Source organism: Ranitomeya variabilis, chromosome 2, assembly GCF_051348905.1.
Source record: "Ranitomeya variabilis isolate aRanVar5 chromosome 2, aRanVar5.hap1, whole genome shotgun sequence".
Taxonomy (NCBI): domain Eukaryota; kingdom Metazoa; phylum Chordata; class Amphibia; order Anura; family Dendrobatidae; genus Ranitomeya; species Ranitomeya variabilis.
Window position 1 is genome coordinate 4,426,314 of NC_135233.1, and position 17,501 is coordinate 4,443,814.

Genomic DNA, 17,501 nt, shown 5'->3' on the forward strand with positions numbered 1-17,501 from the left:
GGTCCCGACTCAGCCCGTCATCATTTTAGGCAATTCCAATTTGTATAATAACTCCTCGTAAGATGACCGCAGAAGTGTGTGACCCATGTCATCTTTTGTACCGGGATTTTAGCTACGCTTAGAGACCAAACATGCCTTATCTGCTGGTGGTTCTATGGCCCGTATAGGTTTGGGGCCTTTTGGTGAGGGTCATGATTATGGGAAAATGTGTATCATTGCCTAGTTATCCCAGTGTCGAGAATATACGTCTCATTGATATCAGATGGATAGAAATTCCGATATTCCATATTTTCTCTCGGTTAGGTGGAGTCTCTGTCTCATTGTAAATGGTGTGAGATCTTCTTTTGATCCTCTTGGATCCTAATTACCTTTTCCTGTCTGTCTCTCTGTGGGGACAATAGACTTTCTTTGAAGTTACCTGGACATAAGCAGAAGTAGTTGCATTTTATTCAGTCTGCTTCATGTAGCTGTGTCACTGCTATTTTGCATAAAGACAGGTGTGACACAGCTCCTCATGACAACTGGTACATGAAAGGGGGGACATGAGGGGCCTAAGGAGTTTTAAATATTTTCTATGACACACAGGTATAGTACCACATGCACGTCACACACAGGTATAGAACCACGTGCACATCACACAGGTACAGTAACACGTGTAGATCACACACAGGCATAGTAGCACATGCACATCACACAGATATAGTACCATGTGCACATCATGCACAGGTATAGTAATATGTGTAGATCACACACAGGCATAGTACCACGTGCACATCACACAGATATAGTACCACGTGCACATCATCACATGCACATCACACAGATATAGTACCACGTGCTCATCATGCACAGGCATAGTAACACGTGTAGATCACACAGGCATAGTACCACATGCACATCACACACATATAGTACCACGTGCACATCATGCACAGGTATAGTAACACGTGTACATCACACACAGGCATAGTACCACATGCACATCACACAGATATAGTACCATGTGCACATCATGCACAGGTATAGTAATGTGTAGATCACACACAGGCATAGTACCACGTGCACATCACACAGATATAGTACCACGTGCACATCATCACATGCACATCACACAGATAGTACCACGTGCTCATCATGCACAGGCATAGTAACACGTGTAGATCACACAGGCATAGTACCACATGCACATCACACAGATATAGTACCACGTGCACATCATGCACAGGTATAGTAACACGTGTACATCACACACAGGCATAGTACCACATGCACATCACACAGGTATAGTACCACGTTCACATCATGCACAGGTATAGTAACACGTGTAGATCACACACAGGCATAGTACCACATGCACATCACACACGTATAGTACCATGTGCACATCATGCACGGGTATAGTAACACGTGTAGATCACACACAGGCACAGTACCACATGCACATCACACAGATATAGTACCACGTGCACATCATGCACAGGTATAGTAACATGTGCACATCATGCACAGGTATAGTAACACGTGCATATCACACAGATAGTACCACGTGCACATCATGCACAGGTATAGTAACACGTGCACATCATCACATGCACATCACACAGATAGTACCACGTGCACATCATGCACAGGTATAGTAACACGTGTAGATCACACACAGGCATAGTACCACATGCACATCACACAGATATAGTACCACGTGCACATCATGCACAGGTATAGTAACACGTGTACATCACACACAGGCATAGTACCACATGCACATCACACAGATATAGTACCACGTGCACATCATCACATGCACATCACACAGATAGTACCACGTGCTCATCATGCACAGGCATAGTAACACGTGTAGATCACACAGGCATAGTACCACATGCACATCACACAGATATAGTACCACGTGCACATCATGCACAGGTATAGTAACACGTGTACATCACACACAGGCATAGTACCACATGCACATCACACAGGTATAGTACCACGTTCACATCATGCACAGGTATAGTAACACGTGTAGATCACACACAGGCATAGTACCACATGCACATCACACACGTATAGTACCATGTGCACATCATGCACGGGTATAGTAACACGTGTAGATCACACACAGGCACAGTACCACATGCACATCACACAGATATAGTACCACGTGCACATCATGCACAGGTATAGTACCATGTGCACATCATGCACAGGTATAGTAACACGTGCATATCACACAGATAGTACCACGTGCACATCATGCACAGGTATAGTAACACGTGCACATCATCACATGCACATCACACAGATAGTACCACGTGCACATCATGCACAGGTATAGTAACACGTGTAGATCACACACAGGCATAGTACCACATGCACATCACACAGATATAGTACCACGTGCACATCATGCACAGGTATAGTAACACGTGTACATCACACACAGGCATAGTACCACATGCACATCACACAGATATAGTACCACGTTGCACATCATGCACAGGTATAGTAACACGTGTACATCACACACAGGCATAGTACCACATGCACATCACACAGGTATAGTACCACGTTCACATCATGCACAGGTATAGTAACACGTGTAGATCACACACAGGCATAGTACCACATGCACATCACACACGTATAGTACCATGTGCACATCATGCACGGGTATAGTAACACGTGTAGATCACACACAGGCATAGTACCACATGCACATCACACAGATATAGTACCACGTGCACATCATGCACAGGTATAGTAACACGTGTACATCACACACAGGCATAGTACCACATGCACATCACACAGATATAGTACCACGTGCACATCATGCACAGGTATAGTAACACGTGTACATCACACACAGGCATAGTACCACATGCACATCACACAGGTATAGTACCACGTTCACATCATGCACAGGTATAGTAACACGTGTAGATCACACACAGGCATAGTACCACATGCACATCACACACGTATAGTACCATGTGCACATCATGCACGGGTATAGTAACACGTGTAGATCACACACAGGCACAGTACCACATGCACATCACACAGATATAGTACCACGTGCACATCATGCACAGGTATAGTACCATGTGCACGTCATGCACAGGTATAGTAACATGTGCATATCACACAGATAGTACCACGTGCACATCATGCACAGGTATAGTAACACGTGCACATCATCACATGCACATCACACAGATAGTACCACGTGCACATCATGCACAGGTATAGTAACACGTGTAGATCACACACAGGCATAGTACCACATGCACATCACAAAGGTATAGTAACACGTGCACATCATCACATGCACATCACACAGATATAGTACCACGTGCACATCATGCACAGGTATAGTAACACGTAGATCACACACAGGCACAGTACCACATGCACATCACACAGATATAGTACCACGTGCACATCATGCACAGGTATAGTAACACGTGTAGATCACACACAGGCATAGTACCACATGCACATCACACACGTATAGTACCATGTGCACATCATGCACGGGTATAGTAACACGTGTAGATCACACACAGGCACAGTACCACATGCACATCACACAGATATAGTACGACGTGCACATCATGCACAGGTATAGTACCATGTGCACGTCATGCACAGGTATAGTAACATGTGCATATCACACAGATAGTACCACGTGCACATCATGCACAGGTATAGTAACACGTGCACATCATCACATGCACATCACACAGATAGTACCACGTGCACATCATGCACAGGTATAGTAACACGTGTAGATCACACACAGGCATAGTACCACATGCACATCACAAAGGTATAGTAACACGTGCACATCATCACATGCACATCACACAGATATAGTACCACGTGCACATCATGCACAGGTATAGTAACACGTAGATCACACACAAGCACAGTACCACATGCACATCACACAGATATAGTACCACGTGCACATCATGCACAGGTATAGTAACACGTGTAGATCACACACAGGCATAGTACCACATGCACATCACACAGGTATAGTAACACATGCACATCACACAGATATAGTACCACGTGCACATCATGCACAGGTATAGTAAAACGTAGATCACACACAGGCACAGTACCACATGCACATCACACAGGTATAGTGCCACGTGCACATCATGCACAGGTATAGTAACAATATTTTATTGCTCTCTCAATCCACCTGAAGACCATCGTTCTGTAACAAATTAAAAATAATAAACCAACAATATACATACCTTCCGTAGATCTGTAACGTCCCACAATGTAAATCCATCTGAAGGGGTTAAAATATTTTACAGGCAGGAGCTCTGCTATAATGCAGCTGTGCTCGTGCCTGCAAAACCCCGGCGAATGAATGAAATGCAGGGTGACCTGTAGTTACCTTCATTCGCGGTGATGCGCCCTCTGCTGGATGTCCTCATGAACTGCAGCCTGATAAAAGTTCCCAGGCTCGAGGTCATATGAGGACATCCAGCAGAGGGCGCATCACCGCGACTGAAGGTATCTACAGGTCATTGACCTACATTACCTTCATTCCCCAGGGTTTACAGGCAGGAGCACAGCTGCATTATAGCAGAGCTCCTGCCTGTAAAATATTTTAACCCCTTCAGATGGATTTACATCGTGGGACGTTACAGATCTACGGAAGGTATGTATATTGTTGGTTTATTATTTTTAATTTGTTACAGAACGAGGGTCTTCAGGTGGATTGAGAGAGCAATAAAATATTACAACAACCTGTGTGTTTATTTCATTAAAGTACTTTGTAATCATGTGTGTGTGTGTTTTATTAACCATTTCATACAATTGGATTAATAATGGATAGGTGTCATAATTGACGCCTCTCCATTATTAATCTGGCTTAATGTCACCTTACAATAGCAAGGTGACATTAACCCTTCATTACCCCATATCCCACCGCTACACGGGAATGGGAAGAGAGTGGCCAAGTGCCAGAATAGGCGCATCTTCCAGATGTGCCTTTTCTGGGGTGGCTGGGGGCAGATGTTTTCAGCCAGGGGGGCCAATAACCATGGACCCTCTCTAGGCTATTAATATCTGCCCTCAGTCACTGGCTTTACCACTCTGGCGGAGAAAATTGCGCGGGAGTCCACGCCAATTTTTTCCGCAATTTAACCCTTAAAATTAATAGCTACAGCGCCGAAATTTTGCACATACACACTACTAACAGTAGTGTGGAATATGCAAAAAAAAGGGGGATATGAGATGGTTTACTGTATGTAATCATGTCTCATATCATGTCGGGTTTAGGCAGGAGAAATGAAAAGCCGGCAATTGAATTACCGGCTTTAGGGGTAGGGTTTGGATCCCTTTATCACCTTGATGGTGGGGGGTGGCTTATCAGTGTGTATTCTTGTTTTTTTCTATAAAAACGCATGCGTTTACATAGACAGCAATACGTTTTTTTGCCGCAAAAAAACGCCTCTAGAAATTACTACATGTTGCATTTCCGCAACAAAACGCAAGCATGGAAAAAACGCATGCGTTGTCAAACGCGGCAAAACGCATGCAAAAAAACGCATGCGTTTTTAATGTTAAGTATAGGAGAAAAAACGCATGCTTTTTTTGTGGTAAAACGCAGCGGCAAAAAACGCAAATGTGAAACCAGCCTTACACGTGCACATCACCACATGCACATCACACAGATATAGTACCACGTGCACATCATGCACAGGTATAGTAACACGTGTAGATCACACACAGGCACAGTACCACATGCACATCACACAGGTATAGTGCCACGTGCACATCATGCACAGGTATAGTAACACGTGCACATCATGCACAGGTATAGTAACACGTAGATCACACACAGGCACAGTACCACATGCACATCACACAGGTATAGTGCCACGTGCACATCATGCACAGGTATAGTAACACGTGCACATCATGCACAGGTATAGTAACACGTAGATCACACACAGGCACAGTACCACATGCACATCACACAGGTATAGTGCCACGTGCACATCATGCACAGGTATAGTAACACGTGTAGATCACACATAGGCATTGTACCACATGCACATCACACAGATATAGTACCACGTGCACATCATGCACAGGTATAGTAACACGTGTAGATCACACACAGGCATAGTACCACATGCACATCACACAGGTATAGTAACACGTGCACATCATCACATGCACATCACACAGATATAGTACCACGTGCACATCATGCACAGGTATAGTAAAACGTAGATCACACAGGCACAGTACCACATGCACATCACACAGGTATAGTGCCACGTGCACATCATGCACAGGTATAGTAACACATGTAGATCACACAGGCAGGGCACTGCAGAATATACTCTGCTCAGTTGTGTTGCTTTCGGTCTCAGATCTCCTTTTTTCTCTTGCAGTATGAAGCGCGCTGCCTCCCTGAACTATCTCAACAAATCCAGCGACGAGACTTTCCGCGTAAGTAGTGCCCTGTGGTGTCTCCTCAGTGTCCCACCATGTCTGCTACCAGAGCGCACGTCAGATCTGATTTCTGGACTTTCGTTTGTGAGAGACGTGATAAATCTTTTTATTTTCAGGTCTCTCAGAATCTTCTCTCTGAATCCCGAGGATTGAGCGCCAGTAACATAGATCTGTCATCGCACAGCTAATGCTGAGGACCAGACGCCCCCAGAATACAGAACATATTGCTCTCACCCAGTCTGTAATATAGTCCGAAAATAAAAGCCCCCAATGACATGGATGAATACAGATCAGATTATAGCATTTAGCGGACTGCGGAGGTTTATAGCCCCCAAAGACAGAGTCCTCCTGACCCAGTGACCCTACAATCACTCCAGCTCCTGCAAATAATCACACCACTACAATTCCCATCATCCTAATGTAGTAAACCAGGACAGCTGGCCTAGTGGACATGCTCTCTAAGAATATATCACAGCTTTATGCTGCAGCCCCCAAATGAAGCCATATAATAGTGAAGTGACACTGCTGCATGCATCACCCTCTCATCATAGAATAAATCTACTGACCTACATCACTGCCCCATCATCACAGATTAACACTACTCCATTACAGTACCATTTCATCATGAAATAGCGGTACTCCCATTACTGTGCTCTATCATGGAATAACACTACCCCATTACTGTACCCCATCATCATGGAATAATACTACCCCCATTACTGTACCCCATCATCATGGAATAACACTACCCCATTACTGTACCCCATCATCATGGAATAATACTACCCCCATTACTGTACCCCATCATCATGGAATAATACTACCCCCATTACTGTACCCCATCATCATGGAATAATACTATCCCCATTACTTTACCCTATCATCTTGCATTAACACTACTCTCATTACTGTGCCCTATCATCACAGAATAACACTACCCCCATTATTGTACCCTATCATAATGGAATAGCGCTACACCCATTACTGTGCCCTATCATCATGGAATAACACTACCTCATTACTTTACCCTTTCATCATGGAATAATAATACCCCCATTACTCATCCCTATCATGTTGCATTAACACTACTTCCATTATTGTACCCTATCATCATGGAATAACACTACCCCCATTACTGTGCCTTATCATCACAGAATAACACTACCCCATCACTGTACCCTAGCATCACACAATAACACTACCCCATCACTGTGCCTTATCATCACAGAATAACAATACCCCATCACTGTGAGTAGCATCCCAGAATAACACTACCCCATCACAGAATAACATTACCCCATTACTGTGGAATATCATAACAGAATATATCTACTGCCCCCATCACTGTGTCCTATCATCATAGAATAACACTACCCCCATTACTGTGTATTATCATCACAGAATAGATCTACTGCCCCATCACTGTGCCCTATCACAACAGAATAACACAACCCCGTCATTGTGCCCGATCATCACAGAAAAACACTACTGATATTACTGTGCCCTCATAACACTACTCCAATAACTGTACCCTATCATTACAGAATAACAACCCCTTCACTGTACCCTATCGTCATGAAATAACACTACACCCATTATTGCTCCCTATCATCATGGACTAACACTATCCCCAATACTGTTCCCTTTCATTATGGAATAGCACTACCCCCATTACTGTGCCCTATCATCATGGAATAACACTACCCCTATTACTGTGCCCTATCATCATAGAATAACACTACCCGCATTATTGTGCCCTATCATCATGGAATAAAATTACCCCTATTACTGTGCCCTATCATCATGGAATAAAACTACCCCTATTACTGTGCCCTATCATCATGGAATAACACTACCCCATTACTGTGCCCTATCATGGAATAACACTACCCCATTACTGTGCCCTATCATCATGGAATAACACTACCCCATTACTGTGCCCTATCATCATGGAATAACACTACCCCATTACTGTGCCCTATCATCATGGAATAACACTACCCCTATTACTGTGCCCTATCATCATAGAATAACACTACCCGCATTATTGTGCCCTATCATCATGGAATAAAATTACCCCTATTACTGTGCCCTATCATCATGGAATAAAACTACCCCTATTACTGTGCCCTATCATCATGGAATAACACTACCCCATTACTGTGCCCTATCATGGAATAACACTACCCCATTACTGTGCCCTATCATCATGGAATAACACTACCCCATTACTGTGCCCTATCATCATGGAATAACACTACCCCTATTACTGTGCCCTATCATCATAGAATAACACTACTTCCATTACTGTGCCCTATCATCATGGAATAAAATTACCCCTATTACTGTGCCCTATCATCATGGAATAAAACTACCCCTATTACTGTGCCCTATCATCATGGAATAACACTACCCCATTACTGTGCCCTATCATGGAATAACACTACCCCATTACTGTGCCCTATCATCATGGAATAACACTATCCCCAATACTGTTCCCTTTCATTATGGAATAGCACTACCCCCATTACTGTGCCCTATCATAATGGAATAACACTACCCCTATTACTGTGCCCTATCATCATGGAATAAAACTACCCCTATTACTGTGCCCTATCATCATAGAATAACACTACTGCCTCCATCACTATGCCCTATGATACAAAAGTAACACAAACTCCTATAATCATTCCCTAAATAACCAGACCGCAGCTTTCTTTTCCTGCCTTTGAGGAAGTTCCAATACTACAGCCGCCATGACAGCACCCTTTGCTCTTCGTACCGCCATTGGAGTGTGAGATTATGGGTAGGTTTTCTTGAGTAGGTTTTCTTGGGTATGTTTCAGTGGAGAGCTCCTCTTATTATTAGATGGCTGTGCACCAGGGGGAAGGATCATCAGGATGGATGAATCTCCAGTGCCACTTGGTGGAGGGATTTTTATGTCTTTTCAGTCGTGGAGAATTTGTCCTGGGATCTGATCTGTTGGGATAAATAGCACTTTATTAATTGATACTCTACTTCCACCCTGTTGTTGACCTTTCATTGTTTGCTGCACTCCCATCATGGTGCATGGTCCTATCATCTTTATGCATGAAACTTCACGCTTCTGTGGCCATCAGAGGCACCTTCAGGATGTGACTCCTGGACCTGCGCTGCAATAATTCTCTGATTACTGACAGCTCGGCTCCTTTTGCTTTGTGTCTGCCCCTGTCTAATGTTCCCAGCTTTTCCCAGAGGAGTCACTCTATTAAGTGCTTCTCTTGCTGTAATGCTGGGGGTTTTGTTGCCTCCCCCCCCTTCATGTGATGCAATTTGTATTTTATCTCAGGAAAATAAAATACTTCGAAACCTGTTTATTTGTACCTAATTATTACCTTTTGATTGAGACCCTCTGTCATGTGGTTAACGTGACGACAGAGGAGCCAGAAGACTGCAGCGTCTGATTTCTCCTACTTCTGCATTGATTAGAAGCACTTCATATTAAACAGTGCAGGTTTCTTTTAGCAGTGCAGGGGTTAATCTCAGTTGAGAGCTCCTGGAAGCTTTCCTGCATTAAGGCTCTCAGCTGTGCACTGTTAGCCACTCCCATCTCCTATATAAACTGGGCCCTGGCTAGCATTTATTGTCAGAGTTAGCTTATGCTGCATGGTTGGAGGTTGTTGGTGGTTATTGGAGAAGGCGTTTGGTGGATTTATCTGTGACTGTTGCTAGGTTTTGAGTGTGATAATTCCCTTTCTTCTCCTGCTTTTGTTTAACCCCATCCACCACTGCCGGATACATTCCTCTGTTGTCTGTCAGTATGTTTGTATAATAGGTATTTTCTCTATCCCCATGATGGCACCACGGAGAGAGGGGTCCGCCCCCAGGGACAGGAAACCTACAGGTGAAAAAGGGCGTACCTCTCTCCCACATCAGTTGGTTTCCTGTCCCTGACGGGGAACCTACAGCACGTACCTGAAGGATTCTTCGTGGGATTCCAGGGGCTTGTGCAGTCGACTTTCTAACAGGGGGCGCCCTGTTACGGCTGGATCAAGCGGTTTTTTCCCCTTTTTTTTCTCCCTTTCCTGAAGCACCACTACAGAGGTCGGCGGGCCTCATGGGTGAGTGGGGGAAGGCAGTGAAAGGATCAAGTCTGCCTCCCTCGGAAAAAAAAAAAAAAAAGGGGGGTATGAAGGAGCGGGTGACGGCGGTCACCAAAGGACTCTACATAGTAATATGGAGGTAGCGGCGGCTATCTTTCTATAAAAGCCCAGGTAAGAACGGGGGCACCCGTGGGCAAAAACGCCGGCGCCATTACCGCCAAGTCGGTGCAGGCGCCGGCATCGGAGCGCTGGTACGCGCTCACCGGCGCCATTACCGCAAAACGCCGACAACGGAGCGCTAGTGCGCGCGCGCCGGCGTCCCAGCGCATTCATTCCCTCATGTGAGGTCGACGAACCAGAGAACCGGAAGTTGGGCGGGCGCATGCGCAGACCGTCACTTCCGGTGTCGCCGGCTCAAATACAATAAAAGAACGCCAGCAAACGAAAAAGCGTGGCAAATTCAAACTCCAAGTGCACCAGACAGTGCGGAGGCCACTATGAGCGAAGACGAGCAGCAGGTTATGCAGGAAGCGGTCCAGCGATCTCCTGAGCAGGCACAAGTGCAGCGGCGCCTGCACTTACAGCAGCAGCGTAAAGGAAACTCTTCCTCTGTACAGCGCAGCAGCAGAGGACGATCAGAGTCTCAACGCAGTCGGGGGTCTGCAAAAACCACACGGCCGGCGACGATTCCAGCGGATACAGTCCCCAGGCCCGAGACGGTATCTCTGATCCACAGGGGGTGAGTGATCTACGTGAAAGTGCTGAGTTTAATATGGGGTTACTCTTTTTGTTCTAGGGGAGAAAAAGTACAGGCAAAACTAAGCACAAGGAATGTGCCATATGTTCAGACGAGCTGCCTTCCTCCTGGGAGAAGAGACTATGCAGCGTTTGTATAAAAAAGACGATTCAGGAGGAAACCCCATCATTTGCCTCAGAATTAAAGTCATTAATAAAAAGCCAGGTGGAAAGTGCCATTAAAGACATTAAAACCACAAAGAAAAAACATAAAAAAAGACCTGAGTTCCCTGAGTCTAGTGCGGACGAGTCAGAAAGCGAGTTATCCGACTCAAATGATTCGTCAGCCTCTGACACCTCTTCAGTATCCTCTGAGGGGGGGCGCAGTTGCTTCCCTATCGAGGAAACAGACGCTTTAGTGAAAGCGGTCAGAGCAACAATGGGGCTAGTAGATGAGCGACCAAAAGAACAGCGCAGGACATAATGTTCAGCGGTCTGGAGCAAAAAAGAAAAAGAGCATTTCCAGTAAATGAGAAAATTCACTCTCTAATTAAAAGAGAATGGAAAAAGCCAGACAAAAAAGCTCTTCTGACCCCCAAAAGAAAGTACCCGTTTGATGACCCAGCCTGCTCGTCCTGGAGTAAGGCACCAAAGTTAGATGTGGCCATAGCAAAGGCCTCAAAAAAGTTTGCCCTACCATTCGAGGACATGGGTACCTTAAAAGACCCGATGGACAAAAAAGCTGAGGTTTTCTTAAAAAACTCCTGGGAAGCGGCAGGGGGCGGGCTTAAACCAGCTGTCGCGGCCACCTGCACGGCCCGCGCGCTAATGGTGTGGCTCGAACACTTGGATTCCCAATTAAAGGAGAAAGTCTCAAGAGACACAATTCAAAAATCAGTGTCCGTAATGAAAGGTGCAGCAGCCTTTTTGGCGGATGCATCGGTAGATTCGGCCAGATTAGCAGCCAGGGCTGCCGCCTTTTCAAACGCCGCAAGACGTGCTCTGTGGCTAAAATGTTAGCCAGGGGATCTTCAAACAAAAACGAGACTGTGCTCAATACCCTGTGAGGGTGAATTCTTGTTCGGCGCAACGCTAGATGATATCCTCGAGAAAGCCGAGGACAAGAAAAAGTCTTTCCCTGGTTTCCCCAACCAGTCTTACAAACGTTCCTTTCGGAATAAAAAATTTATGCGGAGAAAACCTCCGAAAGGGAACAAAGAAACATGGGAGGACAAAAGAAACAACACCAGAGGTTTCCTATTCAACAAACCCACTCCCGATAATAAAAAAAACTCAATGAAGGTGTCCCCCAGGTTGGCGGGAGACTGACCGGGTTTCTTCCAGCCTGGGAAAAAATTTCAAGCAGTCCCTGGATACTAGGCATAGTACGAGAAGGGCTCAAGCTAAAGTTCCGCATTCCCCCCAACAACCTCTTCATGATAACACCGCAGAGACAGTCTCAAGAACAGTCGGCTCTCCAGGAAGAAATTCTAAGTCTAGTCCAGAAGGAAGTCTTACAGGAAGTCCCACACCAGGAAAGAGGCATGGGCTTCTACTCTCCCCTCTTCCTCCAAAAGAAGCCAGACGGATCATACAGGACGATAATAAATCTCAAAAAATTAAACAGTTTTCTCGAGATCCCACACTTCAAAATGGAGACAATAAAATCTTGCGTAAAAATACTCTTTCCCAGGTGTTTCATGACTGTTCTAGATCTACGAGATGCATATTATCACGTACCGATCCACAAGGATCATCAAAAGTACCTCCGGCTAGCAGTGAATATCCAGGGGGAGGTGAAACATTATCAGTTTCGGGCCCTCCCATTTGGGTTAGCTATCGCACCCCGAGTATTCACGAAAATAATGTCGGAAGTGATGGCTCATATACGGGAACAGAATATCCTGATAGTTCCCTACCTGGACGACCTCCTTGTAGCAGGGACATCATTCCGTCACTGCAAACAGCAGTTGGATTTGGTTATGACTTCTCTGTCAAGCCTAGGTTGGCTGTTGAACCTTACCAAATCCAAAGTAGTCCCATCACAGGTACAGGAGTACTTAGGGATAGTCCTCGACTCAACCACACAAGTGTGCTATCTTCCTCAGGGGAAGATTCAAAAAATGACACAGGCTGCGATGCAGTTGTCAACATCCCCAGTCACCACGCTCAGAAAAGCCATGTCCCTGCTGGGCTCCATGACAGCCTGTATCCCGGCCGTACAGTGGGCACAGTGCCATTCCCGGGACTTGCAATGGGAGACTTTAAGTTCAAGCCTGTGTCTGGGAGGAAATTTAGACGGGCAGTTAAGTATATCACCAACTACGATACACTCCCTACAGTGGTGGGCGGACCCGATAAATTTTACCAAGGGGGTCCCTTGGGCACTGCCGACAGAAAAAATCCTAACGACGGATGCAAGCCCCTGGGGGTGGGGTGCTCATGTAGACGGTCAGGTGGCACAAGGGAACTGGAGCAAAAATCAAGAGCTAACCTCATCAAAAAAGTCTTCTCAGACAATCAGGTAGTGGTAGCATACCTAAACCACCAAGGGGGTACCAGGTCGCAAACACTGATGGAAGAAACCCGATCCATCTTTTATATCGCAGAACACAATCTGAAGTCCCTAACAGCCCTTTACATAAAGGGTTCAGAAAACCAGACCGCAGACTTCCTCAGCAGAACACGCTTGAAACAGGGGGAGTGGGAGCTGAAACAGTCGGTGTTCAACCAAATAGTGAAGCGTTGGGGAGAGCCAGAAATAGACCTATTCGCGGACTATCAAAACCGAAAAGTGAGAAAGTTCTGCTCAATCGATCCCCGGGGAGGGCCAGTAGCTCTGGACGCTCTTACAGTCCCCTGGAACTATCGTCTCTCCTACGCATTCCCTCCAATATCCCTTATTCCCCTAGTCTTGAGAAAAATTCGGGAGGAGGGGGCAACAGTGATAATAATAGCTCCATTCTGGCCTCGCAGAATATGGTTTTCTTGGCTGAGAAAGATGTCCATAGACAGCCCGTGGGTTCTACCAGACACGCAAAATCTGTTATCCCAGGGCCCAGTGTGTCACCCCAGTGTAAAAAGCCTACATATGACAGGAAAGGTTCCTGTTTTGAAAGGAAGCTATTAAGCAACAGAGGGTTTTCATCCAATCTGGTGTCCACATTACTACAGAGTAGGAAACTCGTAACCACCAAAATATATGGCAAAGTGTGGAAAAAATTCATGTCTGTATCGGGGGCTGACCCAGCGGGGGAAATCCCAATAGAAAAAATTCTCGAGTTCCTGCAAAAGGGTTTGGAAAAAGGTTTAGCTACAAGTACTCTAAAGGTTCAGGTAGCAGCCTTGGGAGCGCTGTATAATTATGATCTAGCCAGAAACTGATGGATCGCGAGATTCATCAAAGCCTCGGGTAGATCAAGACCTGTTCCTTTGCATAATGCCCCTCCATGGGATCTAAACCTTGTTCTAAATGCGCTAACAAAATCTCCTTTTGAACCCCTGGCAGATGCACCCCTAAAGATGCTATCTTTAAAAACAACACTCCTAGTGGCCCTAACCTCAGCCCGTCGCGTTAGTGACATACAAGCATTGTCCGCGTGTCCTCCCTTCACTCAAATTCTCGAGGACAGAGTCATTCTAAAAACAGACCCGGCTTACCTCCCAAAAATCGCGTCACAATTTCACAGGACACAAGAGATCTCCCTGCCCTCATTCTGTCCCAACCCCAAGAATGAGGGAGAAAAAACATTACATACCCTCGATGTTAGAAGGTGCCTACTCCAATACTTGTCAGCCACTAGGGAGTGCAGGAAGGATAGGGCTCTGTTTGTCTGCTTCCAGGGTCCACGGAAGGGACAGAAAGCGTCAAAAGCTACGCTAGCGAGGTGGATAAGAGATGCCATCGCCCTATCCTACTCATCCAGCGGGGCGGCCATCCCGGAGAATATAAAAGCGCACTCGACCAGAGCAGTGGCATCATCCTGGGCGGAAAGAACTGGCGCTTCAATACAACAGATATGTAGAGCGGCCACTTGGTCTTCCCAGTCTACATTTTTCAAACACTACCGCTTAGACTTGACCTCCTCTGATCTCACCTTTGGTCGAAGGGTTCTAGAGGCAGTGGTCCCTCCCTAAAAAGTTACAATCTATGTAAATCTCTCCGTGGTGCCATCATGGGGATAGAGAAAATTGTAGTTACTTACCGATAACGGTATTTCTCTGATCCCATGATGGCACCCGTATATTCCCTCCCTTTTTCACACACAGGTGTGCACATTATAATAATATTGATAATTAGTTTAGTCACGGTGCCTCTGTTAAGTTAAAATTGTTAAGCTTAATTTGCGTAAATATTGAGTTGCAGCTGAAGTTCTGTATAAGGCTCTGTAAACCAACTGATGTGGGAGAGAGGTACGCCCTTTTTCACCTGTAGGTTTCCTGTCCCTGGGGGCGGACCCCTCTCTCCGTGGTGCCATCATGGGATCAGAGAAATACCGTTATCGGTAAGTAACTACAATTTTCCTTTATCCCAGTTCGTATTACCTTGTCAGGTTGATGTACTACGGTACACTACTACTTCCCTCCTTCCTGGGTGGGGGAAGGGTACACACTGAGGGCTGATTCAGGAGCCATAGCAAGGTACATGGCCCCGGCGTCTCCACCATCGGAAGTAATCCAGGGAACAGGACGAGCTAGGGTGCCCCTAGCATTAGGGACAGGGAAGGAAGCCCTGGTCCTAGGACACCCAAAAACAGAGTCGTGACATTAGATCTGACCAAAACCGTTTTTTGATGCATTATGGATCCTATCACTCCTGACAGGGCAATTGCAGCAGCTCAGCCTGGTGGTGGCAGATCTACGCTCTGTCGTTTTGCCACACCCTAACACATCAGGTTTGAGGACTATGACTCTTAGGAAACCCTTTGTGGAGCCTAAGATGGCTTTGCCTGACAGGTTCTCTGGGGATGTCACAAGTTCGTTGTTTTCAGGGAGGCCTGTAAACTGTAATTCAGATTATGTCCTTGTGCCTCAGGAACAGAGGAGCAAAGTGTGGCAACCTCTGTCATTCAGGGTGACCCCCAAGCATGTTAATCTTCTCTCCTGTCTGACTGCCAGTCGCTCCAGACAGCGGAGGAATTTTTTCTGGCACCGGGTCATATATATGACGACCCCAACAGCATCTCCCTGGCTGAGTCTTCACTATGTCAGCTTCAGCAGGCAGACCGGCTGGTGGAGGAGTATTGCTCCGAGTTTTGGAGTTGGTCCACGGACATTAAGTAGAACGACCCCGCGTTCCGTAGCCAGTTCTGTCAAAGACTATCAGTGAAGGTGAAGGATGCCTTAGTTCTGTATGAGCAGGGCCGCCATGAGGGCATTACTGCCCTGACTGGCGTATAGGGGCCCGCTGAGCAGAGGGGGCACGCATCGGGCCCAGGTCGGAATTGCTAATCTTCTGGGCCGGGCAGATGCCTGTTGGGCTAGCTTTTCTGTACTACAAAGTGGGCTGCCAGCCCTTTAAAACGCCTTCCTAGAGACCCTGTGTGCGTGTGCTCTGTCACTTGCACACGCTGACAAGGGCCACGGCGGCACTTGACAGTATGTGCTTGCCACCGCGGTCCTTGTCAGCGCTTGTGGCTGCGACCCGTCAGTGTGTGCAATCATGAGAGTGCGCGCACACAGGGCCTTCAGTAACCAGTTTGAAAAGGGCCGCCGCGGCACACGCAGGGCTCTTCTGTCTGATGCTGGCCAGTACCAGCGTTGGAGCATGTTTCGTTTCCTGAGCTCACCACCAGTCCCAGCCGACGGTGGTTCCATCTCATCTCTTCATCCTCCCCCATCTCGGGGACCTGGGTGAGTTCCAATATGGAAACTTTGTTTTATGTATATACAGCACTATCACCTGTATACTGTATATAGACTGCTGTGTATACATTATATAGGTGATACTGCGACTCTACTGTATATACACACATGGTCAAAATTGTTGGTACCCCTCGTTTAATGATAGAAAAACCCACAATGGTCACAGAAATAAACTTGAATCTGACAAAAGTAATAATAAATAAAAGATCTATGAAAATGAACAAATTAAATTCAGACATTGCTTTTCAGCCATGCTTCCACAGAATTAATAAAATAACACTCATGAAATCGGCCTGGACAGAAATGATGGTTCCTTAACTTTAATGT

General features: G+C 46.0%; 1 protein-coding gene across 3 annotated transcripts in view; it reads left to right on the forward strand.

The window, feature by feature from the left end:
- The window catches only part of KLC4 (kinesin light chain 4), a 91,506-nt gene extending 81,662 nt beyond the window's left edge, over window positions 1-9,844 (forward strand). For all 3 annotated transcript variants that reach the window (XM_077281881.1, XM_077281883.1, XM_077281882.1), the window contains exons 14-15: window positions 6,432-6,489; window positions 6,609-9,844. In XM_077281881.1, coding sequence (XP_077137996.1) covers window positions 6,432-6,489; window positions 6,609-6,680 — 130 coding nt within the window. In that variant the 3' untranslated portion in view covers window positions 6,681-9,844. The remainder of the gene's footprint in view (window positions 1-6,431; window positions 6,490-6,608) is intronic.
- The last annotated feature ends 7,657 nt before the right edge of the window (window positions 9,845-17,501 follow it).